We start from the raw sequence: 21,395 nt of genomic DNA, 5'->3' as shown, positions 1-21,395 counted from the left end.
CATTAAAAGTTTTGACCCTCCCACTTATGTTGAACCAAAATTCCCCCACCCATCCCCCCCCCCACTATTTTTGCCTTCCCCTGCTACAAAAAATGTCGATGGAAACCTAACCTTAAAAAACACTAAAAACGGCAAAAAAAAAATTTTTTTTAGATCCCTTAAAAAACGTAAGAAAGTTGAAATTTCTAAAAATCCTTAAAAACATTAAGAAACGTATAATAACATAAAATAACATTAAAAAACGACTTTAGTTTTGTTTTGTTATTGATGAAGTGACCTGGAGCCCAATGTAACTTGGATGTTACGCCTATGTTTGTTTTCCGATCCAACCCTGTGTCGGGCCTCATAATATGCATTGATCGCCTCCTTGCAATTGCCAAGGAGCTCCAAGGGAATTTTCCGGAATTCTATTGAGTCATAGGAACAGTAATTTACTTCAAAATCCATTAAAATATTAGACAGAAGTTGAAATATATTTGAAGAAATATATATTTTGCAAAATCGGCCGGGCCCAGTTCAACGTTGCGTGTTACTACAGTTCGCCACTTTTGGGGGAGACAAGATGGCGGACTGCACTTCCGGTGGCTTCACGCACAGAGCCGTCGTGACCAATCCAGGTGTAGAGATCAGTGGGCATCACACTTAACTCAGAAACGTCATGAACAGCACATTCACCAGCATATATTCAACGAAGAGGTGATGAACCCTGTTCCACTTCCTCTCCCTCCCCTGCCCGGCAACGCCGGCGGGTAGGTACTTCTGCTAGTAATGAAGGAGCTGTGCTCCTACGCGAGTTGAAAGGATTGACGCGACAAAAGACGGGAATTCGTCCGAGTTTCTTTATTCAGCAAAACCAAACTCGGGTACTCTGAAAAGCCCGTTTATCGGGCAGCAATATGTATATGCAATCAAACACGGCGAGAGTGGGCGTGCCCGGGCGGCCTGGGCGAGCCCGGGAAAGGCAAGTCTGGACATGCCCGGGAAAGGCGAGACTGAGCGTCTCCGGGCGGTCTGGGCGAGCCCGGGAAAGGCAAGTCTGGACATGCCCGGGAAAGGCGAGACTGGGCGTCTCCGGGCGGTCTAGGCGAGCCGGGGAAAGGCGAATCTGGACATGCCCGGGAAAGGTGAGACTGAGCGTCTCCGGGCGGTCTGGGCGAGCCCGGTACAGTGATCGCTCCCTGGTTGCGTCTTTGGCAGGTGTAAGGCGATTGTGTATGCTCAGCGGCAACCGCTACACGCGCCCCCCCTCAGAATCGACATGCACTGGCAGGGTCAATTTAAGGGGGGTCCTGATGACCCGGCCGAAGCGACCCCTGGAGGGTCGTGGGGGTGGGGTGGTCCGGTGTGGTGGTGGGTGGTCGAGCGGGGGGAACCGTGGACGGGGGGCGGCCTCGCCGCGGAGGAAGGGCCAACCGTGGTGGTTGGTCGACGTCCACGTGCGCCGGCTTGAGGCGGTCCACCAAAATGCAGTCCGACCTACCGCCGACGTCGATGACGAAAGACTTGTCGTCCCGTCGCAGGACCCGGAAGGGTCGGTCGTACGGTGGCCGGAGTGGCCCTCGGTGTGCGTCATGACGCACAAAAACGTACTCCGCTGTGCGAAGCGCTGGGGGGACGTAGGACTGGGGGCCACCGTGGCGGGACGTTGGCACGGGGGCAAACCGTCGGGCGGCCTCCTGGAGGTCCGAGCGCTGGCGAGCTGTGGACCAGGGACTGGTAGCGTCGGGCACGAACTCGCCCAGGACGCGTAGCGGCTGGCCGTAGACGAGCTCGGCGGTGGATGCCTGGAGGTCCTCCTTGGGGGCCGTGCGGAAACCCAAAAGGACCCACGGCAGCCGGTCGGCCCAACCGCCTTCCTGAAGGCTGGCCATGAGCGCGGCCTTCATGGAGCGGTGAAAACGCTCGCACAACCCATTGGCTTGGGGGTGGTAGGCCGTGGTATGGTGCAGCTTGACTCCCAGGTTGCGGGCGACCGCGCCCCACAGCTCGGAGGTGAACTGTGGACCGCGGTCCGAAGAGATGTCCGCCGGTGCGCCGAAGCGGGCGACCCAGGTGGCGATGAAAGCCTGCGCCACGTCGGCTGTGATGGTGGAAACGAGGGGAACGGCCTCCGGCCACCTGGTGGTCCTGTCCACCATGGTGAGCAGGTGTGTGAAACCTCGTGATGGGGGAAGGTGGCCCACCAGGTCCACGTTGACGTGGTCGAAACACCGTTCGGGCACGGTGAAAGGTGCCAGCGGGGCCTGGGTGTGGCGGTGGACCTTGGCCCGCTGGCAGGCCATGCAGGCGTTGGCCCAATCGCGGACGTCCCGTCGAAGTCCGTGCCAGACGAAACGCGCCGACACCAGCTTCTGGGAAGCTTTCTGGCCCGGGTGGGAAGGCCGTGGAGGGAGGCGAAAACGCGGCGCTGCCAGGTAACGGGCACGACGGGGCGAGGCTGGCCTTGGGAGACATCACAGAGCAGGACAGTGTCCGCGAAGGGGACGTCGGCCAGGCGGAGGCCAGTGTCCGCCACCCGGAGGGCTTGCACCGTGGTGTCGGTGGTCTGTTCGGCCGCCATAAGCGCGAAGTCCACGCCGAGGTGGACCGCGTTCGCGCTGGCCCGAGAAAGACAGTCGGCCACGGTGTTGTCTTTTCCGGCGACGTGTTGGATGTCCGTGGTAAATTCCGACACGGCGGAGAGGTGGCGCTGCTGGCGGGCCGACCACGGCTCTGTGACTTTGGCCATCGCGTAAACCAACGGCTTGTGGTCGACGAAAGCCGTGAACGGGTGGCCCTCCATGAGGTGGCGGAAATGGCGAATGGCCAGGTATAGACCGAGGAGCTCGCGGTCAAATGTGCTATATTTTAGCTCGTTCGGCCGGAGTTGCCGGATAAAAAAAGTGAGTGGCTGCCAAACCCCGTTCACCCATTGTTCGTGTACGGCGCCCACCGCGTAGTCGGAGGCGTCCGTAGTGAGGGCGATGGGAGCGTCGAGCACCGGGTGAGCCAGCAGCGTTGCGTCGGCGAGGGCCAGCTTTGCGCCTGTGAATGCCGCGTCCATGGCTGAGGACCAGACGACGTCATGCTTGGCCGGCTTGCCCCGGAGGGCTTCGTAAAGGGGCCGCATGAGCTGAGCAGCGCGGGGCACGAAACGGTGGTAGAAATTCACCATGCCGAGGAACTCCTGCAGGGCCTTGATGGAGCGGGGACGCGGGAACTCGGTGATGGCCCAGACCTTGGTTGGCAGCGGCACGGCCCCGTTTCTGGTGATGTGGTGGCTTCAAAAAAAAAATTCTTCGTCAATTTTAGAATATTTGACGCCGTTTTCAGCCTCCGAAACGCGTAATAAGCTTTTTTGAAATATTTTTTCAAATTCTCGAATCTCATTGGTTCCGGTGTTTGGTGACGATTTTCGTTGAAGATAACCAGGGCCCATGCGGGCCCGGGGAACGAGGTTGGTCTTAAAGTATTTTAATTACAAATTAGAGGTGCATGAGATTGTGAATCAAACAAAGACGGGTGAAACAAACTCCTATTGAACTTTTTCGCAATTTTTTATGCATACTTCCGCATCCGCAAGATGGCGGCCTCCATTGAGCGATTTGGTGCGTCAAAGCTTCGAAATTCTCAATAGGGATCCAGCAAAATCTGGCTGTTCAACATAATACGTACGCGTTCATTCACAACACCGGCTTCGCCGGCTACTAGTACCCGACTGCAAAGCCGCAATGAGCCGGCGAAGCCAAAGCCTCTTGCCACTATTTTACCCATCACTATGGCATCAGTAGGTTTGGTAGTAGGTAGGTGTAGTAGGTACCGTCGGTGTAGTAGGTGTAGTAGGTGTAGTAGGTACCATTTGCATTCTGGATGAGATTAAAATTGATAAAATTTCCCTCTTGATTAATTCGGTGAATTCCGCCTCAACTTCGGATATTTCCGGCCGTGAAAAACTATCTCCGTCGGCCGCGAGATTTCTAAGAAATAATTCTTCGTCAATTTTAGAATATTTGACGCCATTTTCACCCTCCGAAACGCGTAATAAGCTTTAAAAAAATATTTTTCAAATGCTCGAATCTCATTGGTTCCGGTGTTTGGTGACGTCATTGGTGACGATTTTCGTTGAAGATAACGAGGTTGGTCTTAACGTATTTTAATTACAAATTAGAGGTGCATTAGATTGTGAATCAAACAAAGACAGGTGAAACAAACTCCTATTGAACTTTTTCGCAATTGTTTTCTGCAAACTTCCGCATCCGGAAGATGGCGGCCTCCATTGAGTGATTTGGTTTTAGAAATATTTTTTCAAATGCTCGAATCTCATTGGTTCCAGTGTTTGGTGACGCTTTTCGTTGAAGATAACCAGGCCCGTGCGGGCCGAGGTTGGTCTTAAAGTATTTTAATTATAAATTAGAGGTGCATAAGAATGTGAATCAAACAAAGACGGGTGACAGAAACTCCTATTGAACGTTTTTCAACTTGTTATGCATACTTCCGCATCCGCAAGATGGCGGCCTCCATTGTGCTTCGGAATTCTCAAGCCAAGGGATGCAGCATAATCTGGTTTTCGACATAATACGTACGCGTTTATTGACAACAACGGCTTCGCCAGCTACCAGGCCCGTGCGGGCCGAGGTTGGTCTTAAAGTATTTTAATTATAAATTCGAGGTGCATAAGATTGTGAATCAAACAAAGACGGGTGAAAGAAACTCCTATTGAACGTTTTTCAATTTGTTATGCATACTTCCGCATCCGCAAGATGGCGGCCTCCATTGCGCTTCGGAATTCTCAAGCCAAGGGATACAGCATAATCTGGTTTTCGACATAATACGTACGAGTTTATTGACAACACCGGCTTCGCCGGTTACTAGTACCCGACTGCAAAGCCGCAATGAGCCGGCGAAGCCAAAGCCTCTTGCCACTATTTTACCCATCACTGTGGCATCAGTAGATTAGGTAGTTGGTAGTAGGTCGGTGTAGTAGGTACCGTCGGTGTAGTAGGTGTAGTAGGTGTAGTAGGTACCATTTGCATTCTGGATGAGATTAAAATTGATAAAACTTACTTTTTGATTAATTCGGTGAATTCCGTCTCAACTTCGGATATTTCCGGCCGTGAAAAACTATCCCCGACGGCCGCGAGATTTCTAAAAAATAATTCTTCGTCAAATTTAGAATATTTGACGCCGTTTTCAGCGTCCGAAACGCGTAATAAGCTTTTAAAAAATATTTTTCAATGCTCCAATCTCATTGATTCCGGTGTTTGGTGACGATTTTCGTTGAAGATAACGAGGTTCGTCTTAACGTATTTTAATTACAAATTAGAGGTGCAATAGATTGTGAATCAAACAAAGACGGGTGAAACAAACTCCTATTGAACTTTTTCGCAATTGTTTAATGCAAACTTCCGCATCCGGAATATGGCGGCCTCCATTGAGTGATTTGGTTTTAGAAATATTTTTTCAAATGCTCGAATCTCATTGGTTCCGGTGTTTGGTGACGCTTTTCGTTGAAGATAACCAGGCCCGTGCGGGCCGGTGTTGGTCTTGAAGTATTTTAGTTATAAATTAGAGGTGCATAAGATTGTGAATCAAACAAAGACGGGTGAAAGAAACTCCTTTTGAACGTTTTTCAATTTGTTATGCATACTTCCGCATCCGCAAGATGGCGGCCTCCATTGCGCTCCGGAATTCTCAAGCCAAGGGATACAGCATAATCTGGTTTTCGACATAATACGTACGCGTTTATTGACAACACCGGCTTCGCCGGTTACTAGTACCCGACTGCAAAGCCGCAATGAGCCGGCGAAGCCAAAGCCTCTTGCCACTATTTTACCCATCACTGTGGCATCAGTAGGTTAGGTAGTAGGTAGGTGTAGTAGGTACCGTCGGTGTAGTAGGTGTAGTAGGTGTAGTAGGCACAGTTGGTGTAGTAGGTACCATTTGCATTCTGGATGAGATTAAAATTGATAAAATTTACTTGATTAATTCGGTGAATTCCGTCTCAACTTCGGATATTTCCGGCCGTGAAAAACTATCCCCGACGGCCACGAAATTTCTAAAAAATAATTCTTCGTAAATTTTAGAATATTTGACGCCGTTTTCAGCGTCCGAAACGCGTAATAAGCTTTTAAAAAATATTTTTCAATGCTCGAATCTCATTGGTTCCGGTGTTTGGTGACGATTTTCGTTGAAGATAACGAGGTTGGTCTTAATGTATTTTAATTACAAATTAGAGGTGCATTAGATTGTGAATCAAACAAAGACAGGTGAAACAAACTCCTATTGAACTTTTTCGCAATTGTTTAATGCAAACTTCCGCATCCGGAATATGGCGGCCTCAATTGAGTGATTTGGTTTTAGAAATATTTTTTCAAATGCTCGAATCTCATTGGTTCCGGTGTTTGGTGATGCTTTTCGTTGAAGATAACCAGGCCCGTACGGGCCGAGGTTGGTCTTAAAGTGTTTTAATTATAAATTAGAGGTGCATAAGATTGTGAATCAAACAAAGACGGGTGAAAGAAACTCCTATTGAACGTTTTTCAATTTGTTATGCATACTTCCGCATCCGCAAGATGGCGGCCTCCATTGCGCTTCGGAATTCTCAAGCCAAGAGATGCAGCATAATCTGGTTTTCGACATAATACGTACGCGTTTATTGACAACACAGGCTTCGCCGGCTACTAGTACCGACTGCAAAGCCGCAATGAGTCGGCGAAGCCAAAGCCTCTTGCCACTATTTTACCCATCACGATGGCATCAGTAGTTTAGGTAGTTGGTAGTAGGTAGGTGTAGTAGGTACCGTACCTGGTAAGACTTGGTAAAAGAGAAGAGCAGACAGTCCTCCCCAATACCTGCATACAATAAATGTCACAAGAAGCTTAAGGAAGTAACTATATAGATGTGCTAGCTTAAGGCCTATTTTAAGAAATTTTAACTCGGCTTAACATACGTTTTCAAAGTATGTGTGTAGTCTTCTAACTTCAGTCGCTGTCAGGACTGGTTCTCTCCGGGCACTGCGGCTTCCTCCACCAGAAGAAGTTAGCTTGCAGTAAGATCGGTGCCGACAGATCAGACGATAGCGCCGTTTCAACGGCAATGTGTGACTGTCGTTAATCAAAACGAGCTTTCTTTTTTATGTAAACCGCCTATACCGTATTTCTGGCCGTGAAAAACTATCCCCTATGCCCGCGAGATTTCTAAAAAATAATTCTTCGTCAATTTTAGAATATTTGACGCCGTTTTCACCCTCCGAAACGTGGAATAAGCTTTTTTGAAATATTTTTTCAAATGCTCGAATCTCATTGGTTCCGGTGTTTGGTGACCATTTTCGTTGAAGATAACGAGGTTGGTCTTAACGTATTTTAATTACAAATTAGAGGTTCATTAGATTGTGAATCAAAGAACGACGGGTGAAACAAACTCCTATTGAACTTTTTCGCAATTGTTTTATGCAAACTTCCGCATCCGGTCGATGGTGGCCTCCATTGCGTGATTTGGTTTTAGAAATATTTTTTCAAATGCTCGACTCTCATTGGGTCCGGTGTTTGGTGACGCGTTTCGTTGAAGATAACCAGGCCTGTGCGGGCCGAGGTTGGTCTTAAAGTATTTTAATAATAAATTAGAGGTGCATAAGAATGTGAATCAAACAATGACGGGTGAAAGAAACTCCTATTGAACGTTTTCAATTTGTTATGCATACTTCCGCATCCGCAAGATGGTGGCCTCCATTGCGCTTCGGAATTCTCAAGCCAAGGCATATTCTGGTTTTCGACATAATACGTACGCGTTTATTGACAACACCGGCTTCGCCGGCTACTAGTACCGACTGCAAAGCTGCAATGAGCCGGCGAAGCCAAAGCCTCTTGCCACTATTTTACCCATCACGATGGCATCAGTAGTTTAGGTAGTTGGTAGTAGGTAGGTGTAGTAGGTACCGTACCTGGTAAGACTTGGTAAAAGAGAAGAGCAGACAGTCCTCCCCAATACCTGCATACAATAAATGTCACAAGAAGCTTAAGGAAGTAACTATACGATGTGCTAGCTTAAGGCCTATTTTAAGAAATTTTAATTGGGCTTAACATACGTTTTCACAGTATGTGTGTAGTCTTCTAACTTCAGTCGCTGTCAGGACTGGTTCTCTCCGGGCACTGCGGCTTCCTCCACCACAAGAAGTTAGCTTGCAGTAAGATCAGTGCCGACAAATCATACGATAGCGCCGTTTCAACGGCAATGTGTGACTGTCGTTAATCAAACCAAGCTTTCTTTCTTTATGTAAACCGCTTATACCGGTAGGTGCAGGACAATATCATAAATCAGACAAACCTACTGGGCATGGGAGCCTGGGATTGAAGCCTAATTCGGCTTTTCAGGTCTACCACTAAATAAGAGAAAAATTTCGAAAATGGCCCAGAGTGGTTTACTTTCCAATTACGTTTCGTGAGAACATTGTTTTTTATCGCGAAAAGAAGGTGATAGACGCTGATAGTGACCTGTAAGTACTCTTGAACATGCTCAACAACACATATATGCTGGTGCGAGCACTCAAACGTCTTTACAGGCTTTAGAGAAATTTGGCAGTGTACAGTTAAAGTGTAGACTTAAACTGGTAATTGAAACAGTGTAGATTGTAACCTGGTGAATGAGCAGGAGTCACATGACACTTTCTCACGAATTAGCTTGGGTACCCAAGACTTGGGTACATTTATGTCGTGGTTAAGCATAAACGTCGTCCTTCATGCCACATCTGATAGGTCGGTGTGGCGATGAAGAATGGAGGCGAAACATTGTTCCTCGTTTTGGCTTTGACCGAGTGACATGGCGTTTTGCAGAATCGAGTCGAAAAACACGTTGTTCAAGTGCTCGTACTTTTTCGCTGTGCAGTAAGCGAGTGACTTGATACGTTTCACAGTGCCCAAAGCAATGACGATTTAGCTTAGGAAATTTGAGCATATGATGAGAACTATTTCGAGCAGCATATGCTTACGCATGATTCGGTTGTTTTGCACCAACCTCGTTCCCGGCGTCGCAGACGACGCCCTGGTAAGATGTCCTGTGTCGAGGGCGCTGATTGGCTGACCTAAGCTGATCGCTGATTGGTCAGCTCGCAAAATTTCGAAAATTCAGACCTAAAATGACACAATTTGCATTCTGGATGAGATTAAAATTGATAAAATTTACTTCTTGATTAATTTGGTGAATTCCGTCTCAACTTCGGATATATCCGGCCATGAAAAACTATCCCCTACGGCCGCGAAATTTCTAAAAAATAATTCTTCGTCAATTTTAGAATATTTGACGCCGTTTTCACCCTCCGAAACGTGTAATAAGCTTTTTTAAAATATTTTTCAAATGCTCGAATCTCATTGGTTCTGGTGTTTGGTGACGATTTTCGTTGAAGATAACAAGGTTGGTCTTAACGTATTTTAATTACAAATTAGAGGTGCATTAGATTGTGAATCAAACAAGGACGGGTAAAACAAACTCCTATTGAACTTTTTCGCAATTGTTTTATGCAAACTTCCGCATCCGGTCGATGGCGGCCTCCATTGCGTGATTTGGTTTTTTAAATATTTTTTCAAATGCTCAAATCTCATTGGTTCCGGTGTTTGGTGACGCATTTCGTTGAAGATAACCAGGCCTGTGCGGGCCGAGGTTGGTCTTAAAGTATTTTAATAATAAATTGGAGGTGCATAAGATTGTGAATCAAACAACGACGGGTGAAAGAAACTCCTATTGAACGTTTTCAATTTGTTATGCATACTTCCGCATCCGCAAGATGGCGGCCTCCATTGTGCTTCGGAATTCTCAAGCCAAGGCATAATCAGGTTTTCGACATAATACGTACGCGTTTATTGACAACACCGGCTTCGCCAGCTACAATTTGTTATGCATACTTCCGCATCCGCAAGATGGCGGCCTCCATTGCGCTTCGGAATTCTCAAGCCAAGGCATAATCAGGTTTTCGACATAATACGTACGCGTTTATTGACAACACCGGCTTCGCCGGCGATTGTGAATCAAACAACAACGGGTGAAAGAAACTCCTATTGAACGTTTTCAATTTGTTATGCATACTTCCGCATCCGCAAGATGGCGGCCTCCATTGCGCTTCGGAATTCTCAAGCCAAGGCATAATCAGGTTTTCGACATAATACGTACTCGTTTATTGACAAGTACGTATTATATTGTTCCCAATGAGAGTCGAGCATTTGCAAAAATATTTCTAAAATGAAATCACTCAATGGTGGCCGCCATCGACCGGATGCGGAAGTTTGCATAAAACAATTGCTAAAAAGTTCAATAAGAGTTTGTTTCACCCGTCGTTCTTTGATTCACAATCTAATGAAACCTCTAATTAGTAATTAAAATACGTTAAGACCAACCTCGTTATCTTCAACGAAAATCGTCATCAAACACCAGAACCAATGAGATTCGAGCATTTGAAAAAATATTATTACGCGTTTCGGAGGGTGAAAACGGCGTCAAATATTCTAACATTGACGAAGAATTATTTTTTAGAAATCTCGCGGCCGTATGGGATAGTTTTTCACGGCCAGAAATATGGTATAAGCGGTTTACATATTTAGTTTAGAAATACGGATAGTTTTTCACGGCCGGAAATATCCGAAGTTGAGACGGAATTCACCGAATTAATCACTGCAAGCTAACGTCTTCTGGTGGAGGAAGCTGCCGTGCCCGGAGAGAACCAGTCCTGCCAGCGACTGAAGTTAGAAGACTACACACATACTGTGAAAACGTATGTTAAGCCCAGTTAATATTTCTTAAAATAGGCCTTAAGCTAGCACATCGTATCGTTACTTCCTTAAGCTTCTTGTGACATTTATTGTACTAGGGCATGCCCGTACTATATATATGCCCGTACTATATATCTATCTAAAATTATATCCCCCCCCCTCTATTTACATGAAATGGTTTGGTTCATTCGCAACGCCAAAGCGAACGGCGAACGGCTTGCGAGTACAGTGACAATCCCCCCCCTCTATTTACATGAAATGGTTTCGTCCATTCGCAACGACCACAGAACCCCCCCCTCTATTTACATGGAATGGTTTGGTCCATTCGCAACGCCGGCACACGCGATCGTTCGCTGCTCTCTGATTGGTTGAATCGTTTTTTGTACATAGCTCGGTAAGTAATTGTCCGATTAATATGAAACCTTGAAAAGGCACATCCTCGGGTCCCCAGCAATATACCTGGCAAGTGAAAAGTATATCGGACCCGTGGTTGTCGAGAAACAGCGGTCACAGACAGACAAACGTACAAACGTACAAACGTACAGAGATTACTGGAATTATAGATAGATGCAGGTATTGGGGAGGACTGTCTGCTCTTCTCTTTTACCAAGTCTTACCAGGTACGGTACCTACTACACCTACCTACTACCAACTACCTACCTACCTACTACCAACTACCTAACCTACTGATGCCATGGTGATGGGTAAAATAGTGGCAAGAGGTATGCAGGTATTGGGGAGGACTGTCTGCTCTTCTCTTTTACCAAGTCTTACCAGGTACGGTACCTACTACACCTACCTACTACCAACTACCTAACCTACTGATACCATAGTGATGGGTAAAATAGTGGCAAGAGGCTTTGGCTTCGCCAGCTCATTGCGGCTTTGCAGTCGGTACGAGTACGTACGCGTTTATTGACAACACCGGCTTCGCCGGCTAAAATTTGTTATGCATACTTCCGCATCCGCAAGATAGCAGCCTCCATTGCGCTTCGGACTTCTCAAGCCAAGGCATAATCAGGTTTTCGACATAATACGTACGCGTTTATTGACAACACCGGCTTCGCCGCCTATTATAGAACACGAGGGTACACACTTAAACACATTGCTCAGATCGGTGTCACAGATCGTGTTAAACTTCCGCTGGCTTCCGTTTCCGGTCTTGCTGGCAAGGGTTCGTTTATTCTCAGCTCTCCACGCTCTCCATCGAAATCGAAATTAAGTAATTGTTCCCATTTGTATTTTCGTTATAACTGTATTTATTTTATGGTGTATATATTGTCTCCCGACGAAGATTTTCGGTGCAAATCTTTCATACCTGTATTGAAAATCGTGTTAATTCGTGTCGTGTCTTGAGGCCTTGTACAGTGTACACTGTACAACCTTGAGGCTTTGTTTTTCTCTCAGCGGTCCGTCGTTTGTGATCCAATAACTTTCGTTCTCTGTTTTCCCAGTCTTTTCACCCCATAGCCTACTTCCTTATGTAAATCTCAACTAAAAAAAAAACAAAAAAAATATTTCCTTCTCTGTTCTCATTCGTTTATTCATTCTTATTCGTTCGTTCGTTCTTCGACCAAGTGTTTCTCCCCCATTTCCCCAGATAGATTGTCAAATTTCAACTCGTTATTTTATCGTCCATGCATTATTGTTTGATTATAGTTAGTTTTGGTTTGAATTTCCTGTAACTCGTAATTAATTAATCGTGTTCTGCTCCTCGTGTGCGGCCTTGTAGTTGTACCCCCGTCGGTGTTTGTTAACTTAAGCGTGTTTTGCTTGGCTCTTAGTTTTTTCCCTTCTACCCCGAACATAATACTCTGTCTAACGTTCTAAATTCCCACCCCCCACCCCACCCCCAAAAAACCAAAAACATTTATTTTCCTTTCTCCACGTGTACTGTTGTCTCATCCTGTATTTTCTGTCCAGGTGTGCTGTTCGCCCCGCCCCCATTATCTCCTTGCCATCCACCGTTTGCCCTGTTCACGTGACTCGTGGTGGTCCCTCTCGGCTCTCCCCCCGTTGGTATTTTGTGCATATAAGATTGTTCACGGTTCTGTTTAAATATTATTTAAATATGTTTAACCTTTCCCCTTCAGTGTTTTACTCAGCAGTGGTATTTTACAACACGCTGTTTTTCTTCCTATTTAAAAGGCTTTTCTCAATTTCCTCTCCAACTCATTCCACTTCAAAAAAAAGAAATTCAATATCTTATACGTCTCCCTCACTACATGGTCTAAATTCACATTCATTCCATCCCTCCTCCATCGTTCTGAATCGGATTGCTAACTTGAAAATCACAACAAACCCAATTTGTTTTCAATGTTCGTCTTTCATTAATCATCCACTTTCTAAACTCCCCTCTTGCCCCTCCCATCCAAACCCCCCCCCCCCTCCTTGCACCTACACCCCTAAACTCCCCCCTTGCCCGTCCACTCTTAAACTCACCCCTTGCCCCTCCCCTCCAAATCCCCCCCTTGCCCCTCCACTCCTGAACTCCCCCCTTGCCCTTCCCCTCCTAAACTCCCCCCTTGCCCCTCCCCTCCAAATCCCCCCCCTCACCCCTACACTCCTAAACTCCCCCCTTGCCCCTCCACTTCTAAACTTCCCCCTTGCCTCTTCCCTCCTAAACTCCCCCCTTGCCCCTCCCCTCCTAAACTCCCCCCTCACTCCTCCCCTTCAAAACTCCCCCCCAACCCCTCCCATTCAAATCTCCCCCAATACCATTCCTCTCCAATTCTCCCTCCTCCCCCTCCTCAAAGCTGCCTCCTCCCCACTTCGTCTCCCTTCTATCTCATACCTCCACCCCCCCCCCCAACCTTCTACTTTCCTCTGCCCCCCCCCTCAAACAACCCCTCACTGTGCCTCATCCCTTCACCATCAAACCTTTCATCCTCCTCATCCTTCCCTTTCTTGGAACTCTTCTGCAATCTCTGACACACTATCAACTGCTCTCCCTACCTCCCCCTCTCATCCTTCATCTTACCCTACTCCTCCCCTCCCCTGTCCTGTACCCGATGCTCCCCCTCTCTCTTCATTAACGGTATGGACCTCAAACATCCGGGGCCTTCGCTCAAACCTGACTGATCTCTCCATACAGGTTGCTTCTGACAATCCAGACTTGATCTGCTTAACAGAGACTTTCCTCCTTCAAGATGTCTCTGATTCCTTAATATCTCTTCCTGGTTACTCCCTCCTCCGGTATGATAGACCTGAGCCTCGGCCTGGTGGTGGGGTGGCTATCTTTATCAAACCCCCCCCCCCCCCAAAAAAAAACCAAAAACATTTATTTTCCTTTCTCCACGTGTACTGTTGTCTCATCCTGTATTTTCTGTCCAGGTGTGCTGTTCGCCCCGCCCCCATTATCTCCTTGCCATCCACCGTTTGCCCTGTTCACGTGACTCGTGGTGGTCCCTCTCGGCTCTCCCCCCGTTGGTATTTTGTGCATATAAGATTGTTCACGGTTCTGTTTAAATATTATTTAAATATGTTTAACCTTTCCCCTTCAGTGTTTTACTCAGCAGTGGTATTTTACAACACGCTGTTTTTCTTCCTATTTAAAAGGCTTTTCTCAATTTCCTCTCCAACTCATTCCACTTCAAAAAAAAGAAATTCAATATCTTATACGTCTCCCTCACTACATGGTCTAAATTCACATTCATTCCATCCCTCCTCCATCGTTCTGAATCGGATTGCTAACTTGAAAATCACAACAAACCCAATTTGTTTTCAATGTTCATCTTTCATTAATCATCCACTTTCTAAACTCCCCTCTTGCCCCTCCCATCCAAACCCCCCCCCTCCTTGCACCTACACTCCTAAACTCCCCCCTTGCCCGTCCACTCTTAAACTCACCCCTTGCCCCTCCCCTCCAAATCCCCCCCTTGCCCCTCCACTCCTGAACTCCCCCCTTGCCCTTCCCCTCCTAAACTCCCCCCTTGCCCCTCCACTCCAAATCCCCCCCCTCACCCCTACACTCCTAAACTCCCCCCTTGCCCCTCCACTTCTAAACTTCCCCCTTGCCCCTTCCCTCCTAAACTCCCCCCTTGCCCCTCCCCTCCTAAACTCCCCCCTCACTCCTCCCCTTCAAAACTCCCCCCCAACCCCTCCCATTCAAATCTCCCCCAATACCATTCCTCTCCAATTCTCCCTCCTCCCCCTCCTCAAAGCTGCCTCCTCCCCACTTCGTCTCCCTTCTATCTCATACCTCCACCCCCCCCCCAACCTTCTACTTTCCTCTGCCCCCCCCTCAAACAACCCCTCACTGTGCCTCATCCCTTCACCATCAAACCTTTCATCCTCCTCATCCTTCCCTTTCTTGGAACTCTTCTGCAATCTCTGACACACTATCAACTGCTCTCCCTACCTCCCCCTCTCATCCTTCATCTTACCCTACTCCTCCCCTCCCCTGTCCTGTACCCGATGCTCCCCTTCTCTCTTCATTAACGGTATGGACCTCAAACATCCGGGGCCTTCGCTCAAACCTGACTGATCTCTCCATACAGGTTGCTTCTGACAATCCAGACTTGATCTGCTTAACAGAGACTTTCCTCCTTCAAGATGTCTCTGATTCCTTAATATCTCTTCCTGGTTACTCCCTCCTCCGGTATGATAGACCTGAGCCTCGGCCTGGTGGTGGGGTGGCTATCTTTATCAAAAACTCTCTTCCTCACTCTCCTTGCACTGCCCTCTCTCCTCCTCACCCCCAGGAGTACCTCTGGCTACGGCTTCCTCTCCGCTCCCACCTTTTGTTCATATGTGTTCTGTACCGTCCCCCAAACAGTGATGACTCCATCTACATTTCACTGTCTGACAACATGGACCAACTTCTATCCACTCATCCCAACTCTCTCTTCCTCATATGCGGTGACTTCAACTGTCATCATGCCACCTGGTTGGGTGTGGGTTCCTCTCTCACCAGTCATGGCACCTCAGCAAAGGACTTCTGTGACTCACTGGGATTGACACAATCTGTCAATTTCCCGACCCGGATCTCAGCCAATGGAGTATCTTCTCTTCTAGACTTGGTTATGACAAACTTCCCTGCTAATGTCTGCTACTCTTCTTCTGCTCCAATCGGTTCTTCTGATCATGTGCTTGTCAAAGTGGACATCTCTCTGGCCATTCTCAGAGAGCCTCCTCAGCGTCGACGAGTCTGGCATTTCACTCAGGCCGACTGGGACGGTCTTCAAGCAGCCATCAATCGTCTGGATTGGTCTCCCATCTCCACTGCCTCTGACATCAATTCTTCCTGGGAATTCTTCCAAAGCAAACTGATCTCTCTCATGCACAGATTTATCCCATCTCGTCTTCAGTTGTCTTACCCTTCCTCCCGTCCATGGTATACTGAATCTTGTGGTGAGGCAGTTGCCCTGAAACAACTTGCCTTTGCCTCTTGGAAGGCTAATCCAACTGAAGGCAATCTCAGTTCCTTCCACCAAGCTCGGAACAAGTGTGTGTCTACCCTCAGGAGTGCCAGGAAGCACTATCTCTCCTCACTCAAGAATGAACTCTCAAACCTGTCTCCGTCCTCCAAATCCTGGTGGCGTCTGGTCAAATCCGTTTCTGGTGTTTGTTCCCCCTCCATCCCCTCCCTTACCTCAAATGGCCACACAGTTGACATCGCACGTGACAAAGCCGAATACCTCAACTCTGTGTTTGCCTCAAAATCCTTAGTCCCAAACCCATCTCTCTCTGTTCCCACCTTTCCCAGTCGAACCCAACTGCTCGTGGACTCTGTGTCCTTCTCTCCTGACAAGGTGGAGGAGTTTTTGTCAAACCTCGACTCTGATTCTGCAACTGGACCAGACGGCATCAGCCCACGGGTCCTAAAATCCTGCTCTGCCACTCTATCTCACCCTCTCTCTGTTCTTTTCACCCTATCTTTTGCTCAAGGTCATCTGCCAGCATCCTGGAAATCAGCAAACATTACCGCTTTACACAAAAAAGGTGCAAAAACAGATCCTTGCAACTACAGACCAATCAACCTGCTCCCAATTATCAGCAAAGTCATGGAATCCATCATTGCATCGGATATGAAATCTTTCCTCTTCTCCAATGGCTTGATCTCTGATCATCAATTTGGTTTCAGACCAGGTCACTCTACTCTGGACATGCTGCTTCTGCTGTCTCAACAATGGATGGAGGTCCTCAATGCCAAACAGGAAATCAGAGCTGTCTCCCTTGACATATCACGTGCCTTCGATATGGTCTGGCATCCAGCTCTGCTCACCAAACTCTCCTCCTATGGTATCCATGGAAATCTCCATGCATGGCTTGCGGACTTCCTCTCTGGTCGTAGTCAACGTGTGGCCCTGAATGGATTTCTCTCATCTCCCCTTCCTGTTCAGGCTGGAGTTCCCCAGGGCAGTGTGCTGGGCCCTGTGCTTTTTCTGGTCTTTATCAATGATCTCTCCGCCTCTCTGGAAAATCCTCTCTATCTCTTTGCTGATGAGTCCACTCTCTGCCGCTCCATTCCTCTTCCCTCAGATCGGCAGTCTGCAGCCTCCTCACTCTCTGAAGACCTGGACAAAATCACAGACTGGTCAAACAAGTGGAACATGTCTTTCAATCCTGACAAATCTCACACTCTTACTATGTCTCTCCGAAAAGATCGACTGGACAACCCTCCCATCTACTTTCTCAACAATCCTCTCCAAGGAGTTCTGTCGCTCAAGCTTTTGGGTCTCACTATCTGCCATGATCTTTCTTGGGAAACCACATTTCCAAGCTGGCCTCCAAAGCCAGTCGCCGACTGGGCATCCTCCGTCGTGCGAAGTCCTTCCTAGGCACACCTGAGCTCCTCACCACATACAAGGTTTTCATCCGTAGCTCAATGGAATACTGTTCTCCCCTATGGGCTGGTGCTCCTGCCTCACACCTGGCTCGGCTTCACGCTGTTGAATCCAAAGCTTTCAGAATCATTGGAATCTCCCGCGATGAAGCTATCTCTGAGGGCCTTTCACTCACTCACCGCAGGCAGGTAGGTGGTCTTTCTGTCTTCTACCGACTCCTCTCCGGCCTTGCTCCCTCAGTTCTCTCTGTGCTCTGTCCCCCAAATATTCCTACATGTCGCACAAGATCTGCCAGCCACCCTCTGATGGTTAAACTGCCGAAATCTCGGCTCTCTGCTCACCTTCAGTCCTTCATACCTCTTTTCTCCCGCCTCTGGAACAAACTCCCACACTCACTTCAATCACACTCCTCCCTCCAGGTCTTTAAAACAGCTGTTCACCACCATCTATCTTCCCCCATCCAAAACCTTGATCTTTCTACCCCCACTAATTCACCCCAGATCCACCTTGTTTGAAATTCCACCTTCTTTCCTGGAAGTCCTGGCAGTGTCCATATGTTTTATACCTCTACCACCCCCCCCCCCTTTCCATGCCTCCCCCCCTCCCTTCCCATGCCTCCCCCCCTCCCTTCCCATGCCTCCCCCCCTCCCTTCCCATCCCTCCTCCCCGTTCCCATGCCTCCCCCCCTTCCCATGCCCCCCCCCTTCCCATGCCTCCCCCCAAAGCCCTCTCCCTCCCACAGTTCTCTCGATGTCTCCATGTCTCTCGGTCCCTGCTCTCAAATGTTGTGTTTGTGTCCTTCCCCCTCTCTCCCCATCTTGTCTACCGCTCCCGATGTTATTTGTTTTATGTGTCTGTTTGTCTTTCTGTGTGATTAATGTTCGCTCTTTCACGAGCCTCGATCTTGTATGCAACAACCAAAACAAAAAAAACCAAAAAAAAAAACCGGTGTTTGCATCCATGATGGTGTTTTGAGTATCAGGATTCACGATGCACAGAATTTTCCCGTTCTTCCATGCACGAATCAGCACCGAGTATAAAATATCTGATTAATTGACATTTTTTTTACCTGTCTTTGATGTCATATGTATATCTTCGATGACTGGTTAATTATATAACAATATATTACAACGAACTTTGGATCGAAAGCCAATGTGTCTATGTAACAACAGGTGTCCATAAAATGTCTATATCTAAATTAACAAAAAAAATCAGTAAAATAAATCTCCACATGATAATCTGATGGAGCAGCAACCATCCGGCGGTGGTGTCGCTGCGCATGCGCGATGTCATGAACCCGTCACGGCGTCGCTGCGCATGCGCGATGTCATAAACCCCTAAAACCCGTCACAGCGTCGCTGCGCGTGCGCGATGTCGTAATCCCGTCACGGCGTTCGAAGTGCGCGCTGTTCGCAATGTTCTTGGTTGTGACGTCCTGTCGAACCATCACCATGCACGCGGTTCAGGTTATGTGGCGCCGTTCGTACCTGCTGGGCTCCACGGCGGGACCGGTTCGAGTACCGTGTCCAGGTCGAGCCGTTCATTCGCGTCCCTCCCGCGGATCCACGTAAGAACCAGGACGTGTACGTGATGCTCGTTGTGCGAATCGATCTAATTATTTGGGTGTGAGCAAGGGATTAACTTGTGATTAAGTCTGTCCGTAAAAGGTGCGATGGATGAGCACACGTTCACTTTATTAAACTTGAAGTTCCGTGTGTTCTGCTGCGTGGGTTGTGGGGTCGTACTCGTACTCGTACACAAGGCAATGCCGGACACGTACAAACTCCGCAAGGCTGAACAGTTTGTTTTGTATCCCACCGAATCACCGATAGGTCAGATCTGGATTCGAACCTGAACCAAAATCTAATCGATTCGTTCTTGTCACACACCCAATCTATCCGCCAAGTTTTGTCCCAATCCATCCTTCTTCCTCTTTTTCTTCTTTATTTTGAAATATGTTATCAGATGTGACGTACGCATTTCAGCATTGGAAAGGGGTGGGTGGGGGGTGGGAGAGGCAACACTTTTGGATGGGAACATTGACTATATATATTGACTATATACATACATCTATATATATTTTGTTGCGGATTCAGGGGTCGGCACTCCCCTTACCAAGGGGGGGTTAATCCCCATGTCCTTTAAGCTGGCCGTTCCCCCAACCCTAGAAGTTATAACCCTCCTTCCGGTCGGGAGCAGCCAGGGTGAATGGTCAATGAAGTCCCAAATACCTGAGTGCTACCCCTGGCCGTGAAACAGGGAGATAACTTCTGCTCGAACCACGGACAGGTGGAAATTGCCGAGCGGTTTCGCAGTCCGCGATTCGAGCCGTTAGCAAAAGACTAACCCGATTCTGAGCGATTGGCCAAATCGTGCCACAGGTACTCAATGGAGAAAAGACTAAGACGATTGAATGGAAGAACAGAAACCAAAGTAAGGAAGAATACAGAATTTATTAACAATACTGAAGAGGAAATGAAAGCAGGGCATATACAATAAGAAGAAGAAGAAGCAGACACAGGGCAACCTTACACCGTCTTAATTAACACGCCCAGGACAACACAAACAGACTTGCACGAATGGGTAGTGGTAGGAGGAGAAGGTCCAGGCAGATGGCAGGGGAGGAAGGTCCGGGCAGATGGTTCAGGCGTTGAGGTCCGGCTCCGGTCCACTCGAGTCCGGCTTCGGGTGTTGACTCGACCGTGGCGAGAACCCGGGCAGCAGCGAGCGCCTACCGTTCGGCGCGCGTGGACCTTATACGTGGCGGGGTGGGGTGTGGGGGGGGGGGAGGGGTGGGAGAGGCAACACTTTTCGATGGGAACATTGACTATATATATTGACTATATACATACATCTATATATATTTTGTTGCGGATTCGGGGGTCGGCACTCCCCTTACCAAGGGGGGGTTAATCCCCATGTCCTTTAAGCTGGCCGTTCCCCCAACTCTAGAAGTTATAACGCTCCTTCCGGTCGGGAGCAGCCAGGGTGATTGGTCAATGAAGTCCCAAATACCTGAGTGCTACCTCTGGCCGTGAAACAGGGAGATAACTTATGCTCGAACCACGGACAGGTGGAAATTGCCGAGCGGTTTAGCAATCCGCGATTCGAGCCGTTAGCAAAAGACTAACCCGATTCTGAGCGATTGGCCAAATTGTGCCACAGGTACTCAATGGAGAAAAGACTGACTATCGAATGGAAGAACAGAAACCAAAGTAAGGAAGAACACAGAATTTATTAACAATACTGAAGAGGAAACGAAAGCAGGGCATATACAATAAGAAGAAGAAGAAGCAGACACAGGGCAACCTTACACAGTCTTAATTAACATGCCCAGGACAACATAAACAGACTTGCACGAAAGGGTAGTTGTAGGAGGAGAAGGTCCAGGCAGATGGCAGGGGAGGAAGGTCCGGGCAGATGGTTCAGGCGTTGAGGTCCGACTCCGGTCCACTCGAGTCCGGCTCCGGGTGTTGACTCGACCATGGTGAGAACCCGGGCAGCAGCGGGGGCCTACCGCTCGGCACGCGCGGACCTTATATGTGGCCGGGGGGGGGGGGGGGGGTAGTCCTTCTCACGGCCGCATGCGTAGTTCAATGCAATCGATGATGCAATTCCAATTGCTTACGTGCAATTGCAACGTTCTCTCACTCCCTCCTTCTCTCTTCGAACTCGCTCACAACTCCTCCCCACTCCGAACTTCTGCTCAACTCTGACTCCGAACTGTATAAGGGCGCTGCGCTTGTGCTTATATCGGGCCCGTCGAAAGCAAGCCGCCTGCTTTGAGGACGCACCCACCGGTGAGCTTGCCTCGGCCCTGGTTGGTCGTGAGGGCTCACCGACTCCGCCCTTAACAGGGCTACGCCTCGCGCCG

General features: G+C 48.3%; 2 protein-coding genes across 4 annotated transcripts in view; one reads left to right on the top strand and one right to left on the bottom strand.

Moving 5' to 3' along the window:
- LOC137421260 (GMP reductase 1-like) overlaps positions 1 to 21,395 on the bottom strand; it is a 905,715-nt gene that overhangs the window by 86,654 nt on the left and 797,666 nt on the right. The window contains exon 3 of one of the 2 annotated variants that reach the window (XM_078771658.1): positions 8,989 to 9,104. The exons of the other annotated variant lie outside the window; for it this stretch is intronic. The gene's annotated coding sequence lies outside the window, so the exon portion shown is untranslated. The remainder of the gene's footprint in view (positions 1 to 8,988; positions 9,105 to 21,395) is intronic. 2 annotated transcript variants of the gene reach the window in all.
- The window catches only part of MIMS2 (mitochondrial inner membrane scaffold 2), a 102,391-nt gene continuing 99,836 nt past the window's right edge, over positions 18,841 to 21,395 (top strand). The window contains exon 1 of one of the 2 annotated variants that reach the window (XM_078771660.1): positions 18,841 to 19,088. In XM_078771660.1, coding sequence (XP_078627786.1) covers positions 18,937 to 19,088 — 152 coding nt within the window. In that variant the 5' untranslated portion in view covers positions 18,841 to 18,936. The remainder of the gene's footprint in view (positions 19,089 to 21,395) is intronic. The other variant, XM_068107139.2, reaches the window with a different exon arrangement.

Source organism: Myxine glutinosa, chromosome 2 (genome assembly GCF_964187855.1).
Source record: "Myxine glutinosa chromosome 2, kmMyxGlut1.1, whole genome shotgun sequence".
Taxonomy (NCBI): domain Eukaryota; kingdom Metazoa; phylum Chordata; class Myxini; order Myxiniformes; family Myxinidae; genus Myxine; species Myxine glutinosa.
This window is presented reverse-complemented; position numbering and strand designations above follow the sequence as displayed.